Source organism: Triticum aestivum, chromosome 5A (genome assembly GCF_018294505.1).
Source record: "Triticum aestivum cultivar Chinese Spring chromosome 5A, IWGSC CS RefSeq v2.1, whole genome shotgun sequence".
Lineage (NCBI taxonomy): Eukaryota > Viridiplantae > Streptophyta > Magnoliopsida > Poales > Poaceae > Triticum > Triticum aestivum.
Window position 1 is genome coordinate 384,062,912 of NC_057806.1, and position 19,153 is coordinate 384,082,064.

The 19,153-nt window shown below is 48.6% G+C and overlaps 3 protein-coding genes across 3 annotated transcripts; 1 reads left to right on the top strand and 2 right to left on the bottom strand.

The window, feature by feature from the left end:
- Positions 1–4,604: 4,604 nt before the first annotated feature.
- LOC123106962 (uncharacterized) lies at positions 4,605–6,007 on the top strand. The gene is made up of 3 exons (XM_044528984.1): positions 4,605–4,801; positions 4,913–5,150; positions 5,266–6,007. Exons 2-3 carry the CDS (start codon positions 4,980–4,982, stop codon positions 5,878–5,880), a joined length of 786 nt encoding a protein of 261 aa, XP_044384919.1. The 5' UTR covers positions 4,605–4,801; positions 4,913–4,979; the 3' UTR covers positions 5,881–6,007.
- Positions 6,008–9,501: 3,494 nt separating this feature from the next.
- Positions 9,502–12,287, bottom strand: LOC123103508 (ras-related protein RABA1f). Its single transcript, XM_044525117.1, has 2 exons — positions 11,871–12,287; positions 9,502–10,444 (listed from the first exon to the last, which is right to left on the bottom strand). The coding sequence occupies exons 1-2, from the start codon at positions 12,086–12,088 to the stop codon at positions 10,012–10,014; spliced, it is 651 nt and encodes a 216-aa protein (XP_044381052.1). The 5' UTR covers positions 12,089–12,287; the 3' UTR covers positions 9,502–10,011.
- Positions 12,288–14,741: 2,454 nt separating this feature from the next.
- LOC123103509 (pentatricopeptide repeat-containing protein At4g02750) lies at positions 14,742–18,411 on the bottom strand. The gene is made up of 3 exons (XM_044525118.1): positions 16,920–18,411; positions 15,470–16,614; positions 14,742–15,283 (listed from the first exon to the last, which is right to left on the bottom strand). The coding sequence occupies exons 1-2, from the start codon at positions 18,363–18,365 to the stop codon at positions 15,808–15,810; spliced, it is 2,253 nt and encodes a 750-aa protein (XP_044381053.1). The 5' UTR covers positions 18,366–18,411; the 3' UTR covers positions 14,742–15,283; positions 15,470–15,807.
- Positions 18,412–19,153: the final 742 nt, after the last annotated feature.

Below are 19,153 nucleotides of genomic sequence, written 5' to 3' on the forward strand. Positions count from 1 at the left end.
AGAAAAAAAATGAAACCCCCGAGGGTGCGTCAAGCAGATGACACGTGGCAACGGCTAGGCGCACCATTTGGCACAGTCCCATGGCTAAGTGATCTGCGCGAGTGCCCTATAAAAAGTACCCCTTAATTAATTGCTCCCTATTTAGCATGTAGTGCGTTGCAAAGCAAGCAAACACGCATGCTATTGGGGAGGCCCAATTACCCGGTTGGCAGTTTTCTTTTTGGTCTGGCATGAAGCAGTTTACTAGATAGGATTTTCACTTTCGTGAAAAAACTAGACTGCTTTTGAGGTGTTTTTTCCCTAAAAAACACTGAATCTGCCTGCCTGACAGATTTTTTTTTAAGTGTCCGCGTTTATTTAGGGCCTAAAACAACACGTGGCATGGCTCTATCTTATTGATACGTTACAAAAAACTTCACTCGAATCGTCTGATTCCTCTTTATCGAAGAAGCCCGTGCTCGAAATAATCAAGCACGGGCTTTTCTGGTCAAAATGTATCTTGTCTTTATCACTTTATCATGAGTTGTTTTCCTTGGTTAAGAATACTTGTTGTTTTGCTGATATTTGCAGGTTCATAATTTTCTTTTTACCTCATAAAGGAAACAAAATCGTTAGGTGTTATACTATATCTATTTGTTTATTAGAATTCCTTCTAATGACTTATGTGTTCTGTTATTATAGTAATTCTTAAAATGTTCACGAATCCCAAACATGTGCACGGAATTAATTCTTTTGGTGAATTCAAAAAATGTTTGCAAATTCAAATTTTTGTTGTCAAATTTGAAAAGCTTCATCTTTTCATTTTTTTTCAAAATATTCATGAGTTTAAAAAATGTTCTCAAATTTAAAAACATGTGTGAATGTCAAATTTGTTCCCTAATGTCAAAAATGTTCTGAAATTTAATATAAAAAACAAAAATAAATAAAGAATATAAAAAGGAAAGCAAAAGAAAGGAAACACGTAGAAAAAGAAAACCCGACTGGTTGGAAAAAGGCAAGTGAAAAATCCGAATATTGGTCGGCCCATATGCAAGCGATCGGGAGGAGGGGGTGCATGTTTGCTCACTATGCTCTGACCCACACGATAAAGAGGATCCCACGAAAGAATGGTTGGCATAAAGGGCACGATGCTCGTTTACCATCACTAGCTAATTGTCTGTGCTTGCAACGGGATATACATATTCTTGTCCATCCATTCAACGTTTGATGATAGTTTTCATAATTTTTAACGTGATCCTTTCGTCCAATGCTTGATTATAATTTTCACAATTAACATGATTCGTGAATCAACCTGTGGTTGGTTGGTTATTTGGACAGTGATATCCCTAGCAACCAGGGTTCAAATCGTGTTGCTCGCATTATTTCTAAATATATTTCAGGATCTCCGGTGATGCACGTTCGGTGTGCTGAGACGTTTCCGTCGACTACGAGGCGTCTGTGGTGACTTCTCATTCGCAGCATGATATGCCATCTCAGTCTTCCGAAAGCGCTCATAAGGATAGGGTCTGCGTGTGTGTTCATGGGGATAAGTGTATATGCGTATATATGAGCGTCTGCATCTATATTGTGTTCTAAAAGAATTAACATGATTCTTCCGTCCAAAAAATATACTCATCACAATTAACGTGATCCTCTCGTGCAACTCTTGATAATACTTTTGGCTATTTAACATATGTAATTAACCGCCTTGTTAATTAATTGCATGCAGCTAGTATGTGCAAAGCAGAATTGGGCAACATAACTGTGATTTTTAGGCACTATTGACTGCATGCAAAAAGACCGAGACTGCAGACTGCGACTCCTTTTTAATAATACTCGTAGTGTGTGAAGTCTGATTTAAACCTTAGGTTATAGAGCTTGTCAAAAACGAACCCCCACCTCCAAATGGTGCGCCATAGCACATCTATGAGCGCGCGAGGCGGCCGCAGCGCTGCAGCCATCGAAGCTGCATCAGGCACCTTCTTCCTTCCTCGCCACCCCTGGTGCAGCTACTCGGCGCCTTGTATTCTTCCTACGATGCCTTCATGCCGCAGCAGATCAGACTGAAGCAAACCCGTGGACGGTGCCTTTCTTGTGTGTGTTTCCTATAGAAGAGCTATCTCTGTTCACTTGAGACAAAAGCTCGTTAGCAGGTTGGTGCGCACGTTCCGCACTTCAACACATGTGCTGCCTAACCCACCGATCCCGGCCATTCCCGATTGATTAAAAACGACCGGGATTAGAGAGTACAGAGTACGGACTTCAGGGATTCGGAGGTAAGGGTTCGTTTTCGACAAGCTCTACAACCTCAAGATTTAAATCATACTTCACTTTACTTGTAGTAGGGATTTCCTTTTCTAGTTCTTCAGCACCGAGAGAGACCATGGGCATTAATAATCTCAAGTTGTGTTGCTTCACAAAAAGCATTGAGAGTCGGGCCTTGCGAATATTTGGGATGCGTTTAGTTACCTGCACTAGGTCCATCCAGGCTTAACCCCTACTTATGCAGTGTAGTTTTGGTCTGTTTGGTAGTTTGGGTTGTATCAAAATTTCGGGCCACACGAACCTTAAAACACCTCCGCTCTAGACCCATTGGGAACGCTCGAATCAGCCGTTTTCAGTGAGCCAAACCCGAGGGATGAGAGGGGGCGCACGTGGGAAGGACCGGTTGCACGCGCAGGGACACACGGTAGAAACTGCATTGGCTCCCGAAGCAGCGTTCTAACTCCACTCACCCCTTCCATCGCTCACTCCCCTCTCCTCCCACCGCTTCACTATCCCCTCCTCCCACCGCTCACTGTCCTCTGTCTCCCACCGGCGGCGACGACAAGATCTGCACGGCAAGCACCGTCGGTGAGCATTGATGGTGGGCACCGGCGGCGAGCACTCCCTTCCACGTCAATGGTGGTATGTCCTCTGTCCCATCTGTAGCATCGATTTTAATGTGTCGCGCTCAATACCGTTGATTGCACCTATTCGATTGATGGTTAGGCTTTGATTTTGGACCATTGAATCGATTGTGACTTGGGACCAATTGAATCGATTCAAGGGTTTGAACACACATGGGGTAGGGATTTCGATGGCTTAAACACACCCTCAATTCAAGGGTTTTCACACACATGTCGTTAAAATTTCGAGGGTTTATTCAAACCCTTGAATAGATTTGAGGGTTTTTCACACACATGTTGTAGTAATTTCGAGTGTTTGAACAAACCCTCGAATGGATTCGAGGGTTTCACACACACACACACACACACGGTAGCCTAGAGCTTGTAGTCGACCACCTCGAGGGGCATTGTAGAGTAGCCAGGTTGAGAAACCCTTGCTAGGTGCTCCTCCTACTCATCGGAGTTGTTCGAAATGCTTGATCATACATGTCGTGTGCTTTTTATTCGAGCACCAGTTCATATGTGTGTGCAATGCAGATAGAGAAGCTCGTCATGGGAGGGAACGACAAGGCTCGCAAGGAGGTCGCCTATGACGGGAAGGGCAAGGAGGTCGCCTATGACGGGAAGGGCAAGGAGGTTGCCTCGGGCAAGAAGGGCAAACTGCTGAGGCTCACAGTCGACAGCCCCCCGAAGAGGGTTAAGAAGTACGGCTATTACGAGGAGAACACCGGCCCAACGTAGTTCTGCAAGACCGTCTTTGGACCTAAATTGGAGATTCTGCAGCTGCCCCTGGCTTCAACAAGTACCTCGTCCCTGTCCCAGAGCTATTCAGGTTGACGACGAACAAGTCACCACCAGGATGATTGGCGGTAGGCTAGCCCTTGATAAGGGTTGGGCCGACTTCTATTTAGCCCACGAGATCAAGATCATGTGTCTTCTCATCTTGAAGCTTGGGAGTCCCGCGAACTTGCGGGTCTGAGTCTTCAGCGACGCGGGCATTGAGGTGGTGGCAAAGTGCGGGCCACACCCCAAAGCATTCAATATGCATTTTGAAGGTGCCATTGATGGTGATGCTGGTGTTGAAGGTGGTGTTGTGGGTGTTGCTGCTGAGGGTGGTGCTGATGGTGCTCAGGATGGAATCACTGCTATCTCTGCTATGTTAATCCAGTTTAAAGATTATGTGGTACTATTATGATGTTAGCCTGTTTGCATTGCTATGTTTATGGTTATGCACTTATGCTTATCCTATGGTTTAGCTTATGTTTATGGTTTATGCTATGATTATGGTTACGCTATGTATGCTGCTCCGGTGTGCCCGTGTACTTGTAACCTCACCACTCCTAGAAGAGGTTACCACATCATTTGAGTTGTATGTAACCAAACAACAGCTCTTTGCATCTCGATAGAACATGCAGACAATCAAACACAGGTTCCGGTGTTTCTGCTCAGGCAGATTGGAGGGCATGCATGCAAACAAACAACGTGCAAAACTTATTTTTTGACGTGTATTCACTCAGCCAGGCTGAGTTGGGCTGCAGATGCGAAGTGCCCAAAATAGGTACAGGTAACCAAACACACCTTGTTTGACCTGGCTTGTGGATATATATACGCATGTTCCTTAAGAACGGATTGTTCCGTGTCATCCTTGAGTGCAAGCAAACACCTCTCACTTGAGTGCAGGCCGTGCTGATAGCTTGTCGGATTCAGGTTTCAAAATAACAAAAATGGCCATTATTTCTCAAGTTTATCTCCAGGTATTTCTTTGAAGCAACCTATACTTCTTCTGAAGAAGGAAAAAATACGTACAGACGAGATGATGCGTCTTCCCACTCTTGCAACCAAAAACACATTTGGTTCATTTAATTAGCTGGAAATCCGCAAGCAACCGGCGAATTGAAAGCGAGCGTGCATGCATTATTGCTACAATTTGGCAGGTATCACACACAACCCTAATCAAATGGCAAGTACAATTAGTCGTACAATCTCGTGCCATCATCATGGATATATTCAGATTTTTATAAGCAAGAGAAATGTGCATGCCAAAGAAGGATCACAATTCACAAGACTAGAAGAGAAGAGAGAAGAACACGTACACATGCTGACCGCTAGGCGATGGAGATGATTCACAAGGGATCCATGGACTTTGTGCTGGTCCCTTGCGGGCTTGCGATCATGCTCGGCTACCACCTCCTCCTCCTCTACCGCATCCTTCGCCATCCGCACACCACCGTCATCGGCTACGAGAACCACAACAAGCTCGCCTGGGTGCAGCGCATGGTGCAGGTGGAGGATACGTGCTCACTCCTCTTGTTGTTGATCGATCCTGTTTCCTTCTTTTCTTTTCTGCGATCGGTGCCGGTTCTTCTGGCTGATCGCCGCGGTTCATGCCTGCCCGCAGACGACGGCGCCGGAGGAGGCGGCCCTGGCGCTGAGCGTGATCTCCGACAGCATCTCGGCGTCCACCACGCTGGCGTCGCTCTGCATCGCGCTGGGCTCGCTGATCGGCGCGTGGGTGAGCAGCAGCGCCGCGCCCTCGGAGCCGCTCACGGCCGGCGGCGACGGCGGTGCCGGCCAGCCGACGACGACGGGGATGGCGTCGGCCAAGTTCACGTCGCTGCTCGTCTGCTTCCTGGCCTCCTTCGCCTGCTTCATCCAGTCCGCGGGGCACTACGTGCACGCCAGCTTCCTCATGACCGCGCTGGGGTCGGACGCGCCGGCGAGCCACGTGCAGCGCGCCGTGATCCGGGGCGGCAACTTCTGGGCGCTGGGGCTCCGGGCGCTCTACTTCGCCACGGCGCTGCTCATGTGGGTGTTCGGCCCGGTGGCCATGCTCGCCTGCTCCGTGCTCACGGTGGTCGTGCTCCACCTGCTCGACACCAGCTCCATGCCGCTGCACCACCACCAGTTCCTGGACAGAACGAGCGGCACTGGGGGAACCAGAGCGGCCAGCGCTCCGAACCCGGGGCTCCATAGCGCGGTCGCGGTGTTCTCGCCGGTGCCGTATCTCAGGTGACGGAGGAGAAAGTTTCTGGTGTATGATGTTCGAAGATTTTTTTAAAAAAAGGTTAAACCACCGGCCCTCTGCATCAATTGATGCATGCAATCATCTTATTAATTATTTCACAAAGGTTAAATAAGAATATACATCAATTCACCTGAAGCCATCACTCACACCTATAAACTCAGGAATACTCTTACTTCCCATATTTAAAATCGGTATCGTCGCCGATCCATCCACATAATATATCAGGACCAACAGCCGGTGCAGCCTACCTAAAGCGCACATCACATGCTCACGTTTTAGAAGCCGCCATCATCATCGGACCACTGACCCGTCTTCAGGAGAGATATCCGCATCGTCCTTGCCAGTCTGGACATCCGTCGACGCCACCATGGCGCCCAACAGCGCCACCGCCTTGCGCTCATCCGCCCAGACGTGAAAACTCTGTAAGATCTGTCGTGCGTAGCACCTGCCAATCAGGCATGACTCAGCGTAGCACCTGTTGGCCAGGCATGACTTGACAGCTCCACCGAAGCTCCGTGCAAGACAAAGCCACTCCACCTCCTGCCTCTGTCTTTCAGCGCTGCTCCATAAATGATGCTCACAAGAGAGAAACGACACTGTAATACCGCCATCGTTCGATCTGGAAGACCAGATCCTAGGGTTTCCGCCGAAGCAGCACGAGTGGGTCGACAACACTTACACGATGATGCCTTCATCAAGGTAACGATGCAAAACGCCGTCATTGCCCGCCAACGACTCGGTTTTCACCGGCAGCTATGTCTCCCCGACTCATAACCGAGACTAGATGACGAATCTCGAGATCCGACCACCCAGCCGCAGGCCGATCACCTCTGCGGAAGAGATGACCACCACCGTCGACTGCACCGGTCAAAGCAGATCTAACCGGAGATGCTGTCGACACGACCACCAGACCCTCCACGCCACCGCTGCCGATCCAAAGGCAGATGGCGCGCCGTCGCCACCGTCGCCCAAACAGGGCTGGCCGCCACGCCCGCAGCCGACGCCACCGTGCCACAGCCATCGCCGTTGCCTATCAGATCCGACGCACCTCCACATGATTCGAGGCCCCACACAACCTCAGATCCGCGGGAGAAAGGCGATGTCCTCCGCCACCGCCGTCGCCCCCGGGCTTAGACCGGTGGCGTCCCTCGGCGCTGGCGGAGGGAGAGGAGGAGGGAGTATGCGCCCCCGGCAGCTGGGTAGGGAGCCGCCCGAGTCGCCCTAGCGGGGATGATGCGGGGGTTGTTCAACGATTTTCTTATCTTGGCTAAAATGAGTATGAAGTTATCTCGACAGATTACTGAAAAAGGGTTTCCCCCCGCTTTGTATTCCAAAGCAACCAACACCGAGTACAGAGATTGTTGTGGCGAGCAGCACAACACACCAAAAGAAAAGGAAGAAGAAACAAATGCCAACTACGGCAGCTCGGCAAAGCGCGGATGACCCGCCCCCGCGGCGCCCACCGGATAAAAACCACCACAGACCGAGGTTCCGAACCGCCGCGTACCAAGCAGCACCTCCAAGAAGGAATGCGATGCCGACGATGCTGCTACCCGGACGAGTCCTAGGGTTTGCCCCGGCACGCGGAGGGAGGTGGGGGGTGAATACCACTGACACCCTTCAGGAAGGAATGGTGGCACCCGCAGGTGTCACCGCGTTAGGGCCGAAGCCGGCAGGGATTTCTCCCGCATTCTCAGACCCAATCGCCCAACCGGATGAAACCGACCCGCCAAACCGTCGCCCACCCCCATGCGCCAACGCAGAAGCTCCGCCACCAACGCCGCCTCACTACGAACACCACCACGAGGCCAAGAGGACAGGAGAGAAGCGCACCACGATGGGAGCAGCAACACCGACGCCGAGCGGGAGGGAACCACCTCCACCGCCGTCGTGCGGGAGGCTCATGCCTCCGGCACCATCGCGGTAGCCGTCCGGACATGGCCGCGGGGCATCCCTGGCCCAGCCAGGCTCGAAGCGGGCCCGTTAAGCCCCGTCGGCCACGATGCAGCAGGTCGGCGTCGGCGCCGCCATCACCCAGCCACTCGTCGTGTCTCCCCCACCTCTCAGAAGCAACGTCGGAGACGATCCCCGCCGCCAGCCCGCCCAAGCCCAGATGGGACCCGAAGGGCCTAGATCTGGGCCGAGCGGACGACACCAGATCGCGCCGCCGCGCCGCCCTGCCGCCAACGGCGGCGGCGCCGCCCAGCTGTCCGCCTGCATCGCGCCACGGAGCCCCGCCGCCACGCCAGACCGTCGCCGCCGAAGTGCACCCCCGGAGCAGCTCCGCCCGCGCCGGAGAGCGACCGGGAGGGGAAGGGCAGGGAGGCCGCCACCACCACCAGCCCCGGGGCTAGGCCGGCCGCGGGCGCCGGCGACGGCGGCAGGAGGGAGGGAGGGAGGGGGTGGCTGGAGGGAGGAGGAGGGACGCGCGGCCGGTCGCCCGCGGGGGGGGGGGGGGGGGGGGGGGGGCGACGCAGTCGCGAGAAGAGGAATCTCTCGACAGATTTCTGATTGTTAGGAAAAAAATCCAGGATCATTGTGATTGTTAAGAAAAAAAATTGATACGTTTGCTCGATGCTTCACAAGTCATTGCTTTTCAGTTGATGGAATTACCAGAGGCGACGTGGTTGCCATGCTTTTTAGCTAGAGTTGATGTCTTTTTTTTTGCGGAAATGCTAGAGTTGATGTCAAGAAACAATTTAAACCTCAGTAGGATCATTGTGCAAAGCATTTCAAACAACAATCTAAACCTCAGTAGGATCCTGTTGTAAAGCATTTCAAAAAAAAGAAATTAATGCTTTGATTTCCTTTGAAACAATCTTGTTAGGTTGGTCATATGCTGTGCTCGTTGCATTTCACTGGTTCAGTTTTGACAAAGAACATTGTATCGACACCCCTCACCAACCGTATTCCACCGAATTCAACAAATGCTATCATCTACTCGCTCCGTGCCATAATATAAAAGCTTAAATTATGGGACGGAGGGAGTAGGTTATATTTGCATTAAACAACACAATAAATCATTGAAATAGCCATGGAAAATTTGCTATAACTAGAGTGCAAACTATTTATTTGAAGACACCAACCACTGTTTGCATACCATCAATTTCCAGGATCCAATACAATGACATAAACCTTTACAGTTCTGAAATTTGCTGATGTACTAGGAATTACCAAAAGGTAAAAAAAAAATCTTCTCAGCCCACCTAACAGACTGTAGCAAATTTGCATTGCAATATGCAACATGATTCTATGGTTGCCAACAAGAACAAACTCTAGCTGTTTTTTTAACCCTCTATCAAGGTAGTTTGCATACACACGAGCAAATAAAGATGCCAGTTTACAAAGTCAGATAATACCCCGTGAGAAAGTAAAATACATGGAAGGGGATTGTCTAATCTTCATCTAAATAAGAGCTTTTCAACTACATATAAATCCGGAAAGTAAAATAGATAAGTAGTTCCTTAAACAGCAGCATAGTGAATACTAGTAGGCATAAAATGGCACTACCTCTGTAACTTTTTATAAGACGTTTTTAGAGTCCATGACTGTGTCAAAAACGTCTTATATTAAGTTACAGAGGGAGTAGCATAGGAAAACATAGGGTGATAAGAAACATGGATCTTCAATGCAAATTCTGTACATCTGGGAAGAAAGATACACAATATAACAGTGTAAAACTGGCTACCAGTTACAGATGACATTTACCAAGTAGACATAACCTATCGTGATACAGAAGATACAGTATAATCTCTGAGGGCTACATAGTACACATCCATTCAGCAGGAAAGCCAAGAGAAGTAATGAACCATAGCTCCCATTACAACCTTTATCAGGTAAGGCTGCACAGTGAAATGTTGAGAGGATTCTTGTGTCAATTGAGGTGGGACAATACAGCAGCTAAGAAACCATAAAAGGCAACCACAAAATCACTGACATTCCAAAGTTAGCATTTCCCCCCTTATCAACCTGGGGTTAAATCTTGATGTCTAAACGAAATTCTTGGTGCTCCAGTATAATCTCGCAAACAACCAGGTTAGGAGGCAAAAAGGATGTCATATTTGCAGCTACCCATATAATCAGGTGAGCATATGGTCCCTCTTCACAAGCAAAACGAATTTAGGATGAACAGCACCCTGCCTTTTTCACAGCAGAGACATCATCCTTGCCACCAACATTGATGGTTTGCCCTCTCGGTGGAGCAGCAGGGTCATCGCCTATGTCGAGGGCCTTCTTGCTGACCACACGGTAGATCTGAGTCAGAACCTCAGTGAAGGCGTTCTCAACATTCATGGCCTCCAGCGCAGATGTTTCCATAAAGAAGGTGCTTTCCCTCTCAGCGAAGGCCTTGGCATCCTCCACTGATACAGCCCTAAGATGGCGGAGATCAGCTTTGTTGCCGACAAGCATGATGACAATGTTTGCATCTGTGTGATCCCGGAGCTCCTTCAACCACCTCTCCACGTTCTCAAAGGTCACATGGCGTGTCACATCGTACACGACAAGCGCACCGACGGCCCCTCGATAGTACGCACTTGTAATTGCCCGATACCTACAGAGAAAGAAAAGAGCACACGTTAAGTCCATGCTACAGCAGAACCAAAATATTGAGAACTGATGTACGAATTGTGCTGGTGAAACTGGTGTTAGATTGAGAGCTGATTGAGTAAAAGCCATGTTTTAACAGGTTATACAGAACACTCTCAGCAAAATCCCTACAGCAGATTGCACATAGTATTTTGGAACGGAGGGAGTATTTGTCAAACACACGTGAGCCTCTGTGCAAAGCCTAGTGCAACTATTTGTCTGTAAACATCAACTGAATAATCTATGCATGAACAAAGGAATGCTCTTAGCAGCAACATACTTTTTGGACAACAATTGAATAATCGATCTATAGCTGGACAGCAGATAAGCAGCGTCTCATTTAGAGCCAGGTTTGCAAATACATGGTACTCACATCCCTCTTACAGATGTTGCAGCTAGCACTATCACAGTTTTTTTATATCCAATGCCAGATGGGTGATAGGATTTAAATAACATCGGCTCACATATCTATATATCATTATCAAATATGACAAAACAAACATCACTAATTCCAATAACGATTTCAAACAGAATTTGCTGACAGCAATCAAAATATTGGGAATTGATGTAGGAATTGTGCTGGTGAAACTGGCGACAGATTGAGAGCTGATTGACTAAGCCATGTTGAGAAAGGTTATACAGAACATTCTGGGTAAAATCCCTACAGCAGACTGAATGTGTGGCCCTCCTTGCCACATCAAGTGCAACTATTTGTCTGTAAACATCAACTGAATAACCAATGCATGAGCAAAAGAATATCCTTAGCAGCAAGATACGTTTTGGACAACAATTAGGGGAATTAAATAGTCGATCTATAGCTGGGCAGCAGATAAGCAGCGTTTCATTTAGAGCCAGGTTTGCAAATACATGGTGCTCGCATGCCTCTTACAGATGTTGCAGCAGTATTTTATATCCAATGCCAGGTGGACGTTGATAGGATTTTTGGCTCACACATCTATACATCATTATCAAATATGACAAAACAAGCATCACGCATTCCAATAACGATTTCACATAGAATTTGTTGACAGCGATGGTTAGAGAGAGTTAAATTTTAGTATGGGTCTGGGCAATATAAAATACTAGCTTGTTGTTCCAGAGAGAACAAGGTACCCCCTGATTAACATTTATTGGGACAAATGAAAATGCAGGATTGTACAGAACAACATGCATAAGGAAAGGAAGGTCACCGATGCCCTGTTTCTGCCCAATGTGGTGCGATGAGAACTAGGAAAATGGGCACATATAATTCTTAATGTGATGCACTATTTTCCATTAATCGTGACTATGGTTGAACAAGATGAACCTGGCAGCCTAGAATGGAAAGGATCATTTGGTCGTGTTTTTTCTATCTACCAAGCAAACTCAAGCAACAACAGATATATAAGTACCTCTCCTGGCCTGCCGTGTCCCAGATCTGGGCCTTGACGACCTTGTCGTCGACCCGGATGCTCCTGGTGGCGAACTCGACGCCGATGGTGGACTTGGACTCGAGGCTGAACTCGTTGCGGGTGAAGCGGGAGAGGAGGTTGGACTTGCCGACGCCGGAGTCGCCGATGAGCACGACCTTGAAGAGGTAGTCGTAGTCGTCCTCCGCCCTGTAGGCCATGGCCGGCCCGACCCGACCCGACGACGGCCCCCTTCCTTCCTGGCGGAGGCGGGCGGGGAGGCGCTTCCTGGGGCGGTCGCCGAGGAAGGGAAGGGAAGGGAGAGGAGGAGCGGAGCGGGGCGCGCGCGGTGGCGTATATGAGAGGGCCCGGGGGAAGAGAGGTGGGGAGAACGTTGTGGCCTTGTGGGGAGGGAGCGCACGGAAAATAGAAAGAGGACGGGTGCGCGCCGCGCTGTCCCGTGTGTCGTCTCTCTCTCGCAGGTTGTTGGTTGTTTGGCTCGCTGCCTCGCTGAACGACGGGCGCTTGTTTTGCTAACCAACCAACACATGCGCCCGTAGGCGCCGCGAGCACATGATCTTCTTCCAGCACTCCACATGAAGGAAACCTCGGCTTTTGTCTTTGTCAGGCAATGCCACCCCCCATGCTTGGGCAGGGCAGCTGGGATCATGGCTGGCTGCCTTGTTTGCATGTGATTCACGCCCTTCCTCATGCGGAATGAGTGAGTGTGGATCACCAAATCCCTCCGCCTGCCTAGGCTATTTAAATCTGACCGACATCACCCCAAGCCCTACTCTTCCGATCACCTTCTCTGACTATCCCAGCTCGCCCGTCGTCACAATGGCCAGGACCTCTCGTGGCAGGTGGAGGCGGCTGTCACCACTGCATTGCACCGGAATGGCGACCAAGGTCCAGGGCGTGGATGCCTAGCGCCAGGCCCACATTCCGACGGGCCAACCTCCGAACTCTCTAGAGCAGAGCTTAGACGGCTTGCGGAGGCGGGGGAGGAGTAGTAGGCGCCCGCGTTGGAGTCCGGGTTCACCCTGTTGCACACGAAGCAACACTACAACCGGATTCTGATGGAGGCGAAGGAGGAGCCTAAGTGCCACGGGCGTTCGTGTACCGTGCATTGTAGGAGGAGGAGCGGTACAACCTATCTCTCGATGAGCATCAACTGGCGGAGAACTAGCTCTCGGCAGAGCGGGCGTTCAAAGATGTCGTTGCAGCCATGGTCGTGGCGGACCCGGGCATCATCGGTCGTGCATAGCACCTAAATCATCCACGGTGAGTGTGCAGCTCTGCGTCAACAAGGCGGAGTGCACCCGCCTCTTCGACGTGTTGGAGGCGGAAGCCAACGACCCACCAGACCAACACGACAAAGTTACCAATGCCGGCAGCTTCACCTTATTTTTTTAGGACATTTTTCTATGTAAAAGAAAAAAAATTGAAGGGCCAGCCAGGGCTGGTGTTTCATTGATATTGAGCAGGGAGCAGGTGACAAAATGACAAGGCGGGGATCCGAAGATCAAGGAAAGAAGGAAGAAGAAGCAAACAAAGGAAACATGGTGCCTGCGGCACCAAACAGCTATCCTACTTTCCTGGCGGATCCCCGAGGGGGCTCTGGATGATCTTGGCACCGCCTTGTTGCCAGAGGTTTAAGCCTCTTTTGATCGCAAGAAGCACATCTTCCATGTTGTATGTAAAAGAATTTTGGGAGATGAATGCAAAATTCGATGTCCTAGACATTTGGTCAGATGATCTCGGTCCTTATCGCTGTCTATGACATGCTCGAATGTGTCTGCAGACATTTGATGATGTCCGAACATGTTCACAAACATTTGATGATGATCCGTGCTGGAGTTATCCTTGGAATGATGAATTGAGCACGGCCAGAATACACTCGTTGCACTGTCGGCATACCGATTCCACCCCTCATCTCTAAAGATAAGGTAGCTTCATTGTGAACTCTACAAGTTCTCCCTGAAGCCATTGCAGTTGGCTTTCCTTCCTTTCACACGTGCCCCTTTTGTGCAGAGCAAACGAACCACTTGGTCCTTTGCTTGAGCACGGGGTGAGGCGTTGATTGTTGGTCTTTTCCTCCACCAAGACGTCGGCATCCATCTTCTTTTGGCATGTTACTATCATCTACTCACGGCATCTTTAATGATTGTAATATAGTTGTTGGTAGACTTTGCCACATAGAATTTTTGATGATGTGTCATGCAATAAATGAGAAAAAAGAGAAAGGTTGTATGTACATGAACCAACACCCATTGCATAAGCTCCAATGTAAAATGAGAGAGCACCTTATTTATTATCTCACATCCTATTAGGCATACTAGATACAACCCATTGGAGATGTTGTATGTTAAGGTGTTGGTTGATGACATGGCATATTTTACCAACGAGCTAACATACAAACTGTTGGAGATGCTCTCAGAGCAAACGAACATTGTTCAGATTCAGAGGGAGGTTTCTTTCTTGTGGAATGTTCCAGTCTTTTTATTTGTGATGTGATGATGACACCAAATACACCCCAGAAAACTCAGAGATGAGGCGATTTCATGTGTTGAAGCTTCTAAAAGAGCGAGTTGCCTTGCCATGAGGAGAACTGTTCTTGAGACGGACTGATGCAAGCAAAAAAAGTTGCACATCAAAATCAGAATATGACTTGCACATTGGCACAAACTCAACCATCATTTCTGAAGAAGGGGTGTTTGGTTCAAGTTCAGATCGGCCCTACCAAAAGTCTGGCTACCTTGACAAAAAAAAGTAGAACGGGCAAGGTGCATGGGTATGCCAAAAATTTGGTAACTACCAGAGACCAAAAAAAAAATTCATCCATGGTTGAGTACTAGATTTCCATCCTTTGTGTGGACGAAGAAAACAGAAGTCCATTTCCATACTGGGTTTTTGCAAGTCCATTTTTCCTAGTGTATGCTTGGTAAGGATGGATGGTCGATGCTAGCTAGGTCACCAGTGTCCTAGCATGCGTGTGTGCGTGTTTCTGTTTACCGTAGGTAAACATCTTGCAACCCATCTATAAAAAATTGGGCATCGAAACTCTTTCCAGCCTTCTTTTTCCACACGAACCTTCTGATTTGGCAGAATTATTGAAGCAAGAAAACTTGGATTAGCAGAAATATAAATGCAGATTCCACAGATCCATCCAGGCATGAACTGAAGGCAACCGCCGCCTTGAGAACACAAACTGAGCCGGCCTGCTCCCTTGCTGCTTGCGTTTCAGATCATATTTCTTGCAGCTCAGCCAGCACTGCGTCAACTATCCACGTGACGCAAGACTATGGAACATACCCTTCTCCTGCCATGGTTATTCTGACTGAACTGACATAGCAAAATGTCTCCATGGCTGCTTTAGTAGTGGATACAGAATAATAATCCATTGCGGGTTCATCCTGTAGAGGGCTCAAAACAAAGTAGTGAGAACACTTGTAGTTCTTGATCGACTAAATACGGAAACTATTGCGGTACATGTTTTTTCAGTACTGGTCAAATACGGAAACTATTACGGTACATGTTTTTTCAGTACTGGTCACCTAAACTGGCATGCTACGCTGTTGGCAAGTTATCATGGATCATACCTTGATGTCCAAAGTCCTTCCAACCGACACATGCATAGCTAAAATCTTGTCTCACATATTAATGTTGATCAAGGCTTCCATCACATGAGATAGGAAATATACTCTTTGTGGATTCTCCTTCCCATCTCAGCACACGTGATTGAAATGCAAGGCCATATGTAGACCAACAAACATATTCCTTGGAGCAGTGCTTCAGTAGTAGGCCTAGTGGATGGATGGCCAGACCCAGTCATCACAATCCCTATTAATTTGTGTCTGCATCTCGCATTGCATGGTCATTGTTTGTTGTCAACTGTAAATTCCGTCAGGAATACTTCACACCAGATTCTACTCTCCAGTCACCAGTAATCACCACATGAACAAGAACCATCTCTGAAGTGGTGAAAGCGGTTAGAATCCCGCAGGATGATCAGCCTGCCCTCAATTGCAGAGATATACTTGAAAGCATTGTGACAATCTCCGCATACTCTGAGGTTTTTTATCACTCGGATAGGCCTCCCAATAGGAATATTTAGAATACCATAAGCAACAGCAAGCTTCTCGCTATGATACTTTAGCATGTGTTCCTTCTCTTCGTCCTCCACATCATGCAAAACCATTTCTGTAGCTGACACATAGCCAGCTTTCTTCATCCTCATGTCAAGGTCTTCCAGGAAAGCATATATCTTTTCCTTTTCGGGGTGCACACAGTCACCAACCGAGAAAGTGTGTACTTTGTTTTGTACTTCCATCCAACTGAATCCAGGCACTTTTTTCACACCACGATCCTCCATCATAACTCTCATCTTCCCCACATCACGCCAGTTGCCAGAAGATGCATATATATTTGAAAGCAAGACATACATGCCAGCATTTTCAGGCTCCAACTCAAATATTTTCTCAGCTGCACTCTTGCCTAGTTCGGAATTGCGGTGGATCCTACTCGCACCAAGCAATGCACCCCACATGGTAGCATCTGGCTCAAATGGCATGTCCTTCATAAGGCCCTGTGCTTCATCTAATCGACCAGCTCGTCCAAGCAAGTCTATCATACAAGTATAATGTTCAGGCTTCGCTGTCACACCAAAATCGCGGTGCATTGAATAAAAGTATGAAATGCCTTTCTCGACCAAGCCAGAATGACTACAAGCTGCAAGTACTCCAACCTGAAAGTCAAAATCAACTGAAAAGCTTAAGAAGAGCACAAGGAAACAAATGTATGAGCTCATTACTCTTACAGACTAGCTAAAGTAGGTCAATTCTCTGAAGACTTTTGCTGTAAAAGCTCTACCAAAAGCAAGTGAACTTGATGGAGATCTAATAAAATACTACTGACTAATAAAAAAAATCTACACAATTGAGCAGAAGTATCACTATAGACGAATTGGTTAGTTAGCAGCACTAATTCCCCATAAAGTACCTTTTCCAACAAATAGTCTTAGAAACAAAGCTCAAGGAAGAACATTCTTACTAGAGTAATATCATCTGGCTTGGTTGATGTTGCTCTCATCATATCAAACACCTCAAGTGCTTCCTTGCCAAAACCATGTCGTGCATAACCGGCGATCACAGTATTCCAAGAAACTGCATCCCTGTCCTCCATCTGCTCAAATGCATTTCGAGCATCCTCCATGTTTCCACATTTGAAGTACATAGCTAAGAGTGCATTCCCAACAAACCTACCCAAGCCGTACCCAGCTTTAATCAACCTCCCATGCAGCTGCATTCCACACTCGAGTGCAGCAATGTCAGCACATGTGCTCAACAAACAAGCGAATGCTGATCTATTCACCCACTCACCGCACCGCCCCATTTTGATGAACAGCTGTAGGGTTTCCTCACTGAAACCAGCTTGTGCGTACGCAGCCAATATTGCAGCCCAAGAGACTGCATCTTTCTGCGGCATCATGTCAAAAACTGCCCTTGCCTCATCCAACATCCCTGCCTGAGCATACCCTGTCAACATTGTGTTCCATGATGCCACATTCCTGCAGGGCATGATGTCAAATAGCTCCTTTGCTTTCTCCATCATCCTCCGCTGGACATATGCTGCCACCATTGCATTCCATGACACTGGGTTCCTCTCAGGCATGGCATCAAACACCATCCGGGCATCCACCAGCATTCCATTTTGAGCATACCCAGAAACTACTGCTGTCCATGTGAACACATCACGCACGGGTGCCATGTCGAACATCCTTCTTGCCTCCACCATATCCCCTCCCCTGGCATAACCTGACACCATGGTGTTCCAGGAAACAACATCTCTTTGTGGCATCCTATCGAAAAGCTCCTGTGCTTCTGCCATCCGACCCAACTGCACATACCCAGCCATCAAGGCGTTCCAAGAAATGGCATCCCACTCTGTCCTTGAATTAAACAACTGCCTTGCTTCTTGAACCCGTCCATTCCGGACATAAGCAGCAAGCATGCCGTTCCATGAGACAGCATCCTTCTCCGGAGCAAGATCGAAGTACTTCCGTGCAAGAGAGACAAGCCCATGGTTGGCATGAGACGAGATCATGACGTTGTATGTCACTGAGTCCTTCACTGGCATTTCGTCGAACAGGCTGCGGGCGTCAGTGAGGGAGGATGAGACTGCCAGCGCATGGAGGAGAGTGTTGTAGGAGAATGTGTCCGGGCGTGGGATGGAACGGAAGAGGGAGAGCGCCACAGGGAGGCGTCCATTGGAGGCATACCCGGCGAGCATGGCGTTGTAGGTGGACGTGGAGCGGCGGGGCATGGCGTCAAATAGGCGCTCGGCCTCGCCGACGCGGCCGGCGCGCATGTGGACCGTGATGGCCTTGTTGCGCCGGATCACATCGGCGTCGAGCTTTCCGGAGCAGGCTTCTCCGGCGGCTGGGGGGCGGTGGCTTCTCTGCCGCACGGCGGCGCGGAGATGGCGCGAAGGGAGCATCTGCTCTTATTTTTATTTTGATGAAGTGTTGTGCGTTTCGTCTAGGATCGCGTCGCACATGCGGACCCTTCTAGTAGTATACATCTTTCAAAAGAAAATGCAGCCTCCTTACGGCAACCCTAGCAGATTCCATTAAAAAAAACTCTAGTAAATCTCTTTTTACCGTTAGAGATGTACTCCCTCCGTCCTTCAAAAAAACTTCTTACATTATAGTAAGACGGAGGGAATACTTGATAGTCTAGGATTTATAATCCCATTCTTACCATATTTTAAGAAAGGCTTTTTGCCCTTCATACATAGTAAGACGGAGGGAATACTTGATAGTCTAAGATTTATAATCCCATTCTTATCATATCTTAAGAGAGGATTTTTACCCTCCATACCAAATCTGCACTCCCATATATACTCATCCATATCCATCGATTACACCAACATCCATCTCTATTCACTTATAACATTGTATCAGTCTAATCCCAATTCAACCGCTAACCGCCGCCGCCGCTGCTTCTGCATCGCGCCGCCTTCGAGGAGGTCAATTTCCATAATTGTCATCGAGGACCACACCGCCCGTACGTAGAGTCTTCTTCCCGATCTTTTAATTCGGGTTTTTCTCTCTCCCACCATCATCACAATTGGTATTTTTCTTTTTGATTTTCCGACCTAAGATCGGTTTGCGTCGCCTGCCACTGCCGTCGACCCTGCGCTTCTATTCCGACACCGGCACGACCACCCGGCCTCTTCTTCAACCCGGCGGCCGGCCCGTTGCCCGCGAGTCTTCCCGCCAATCG

Coding starts and splice junctions, on each gene's coding strand:
- LOC123106962 (XM_044528984.1), top strand. CDS start 4,980: ATGGAGATGATTCACAAGGGATCCATGGACTTTGTGCTGGTCCCTTGC. Junction 5,151..5,265: donor GGGTGCAGCGCATGGTGCAG/GTGGAGGATACG, acceptor GCCTGCCCGCAG/ACGACGGCGCCGGAGGAGGC.
- LOC123103509 (XM_044525118.1), bottom strand. CDS start 18,365: ATGCTCCCTTCGCGCCATCTCCGCGCCGCCGTGCGGCAGAGAAGCCAC. Junction 16,615..16,919: donor AGCCAGATGATATTACTCTA/GTAAGAATGTTC, acceptor TTTGACTTTCAG/GTTGGAGTACTTGCAGCTTG.
- LOC123103508 (XM_044525117.1), bottom strand. CDS start 12,088: ATGGCCTACAGGGCGGAGGACGACTACGACTACCTCTTCAAGGTCGTG. Junction 10,445..11,870: donor GACACGGCAGGCCAGGAGAG/GTACTTATATAT, acceptor CTTTCTCTGTAG/GTATCGGGCAATTACAAGTG.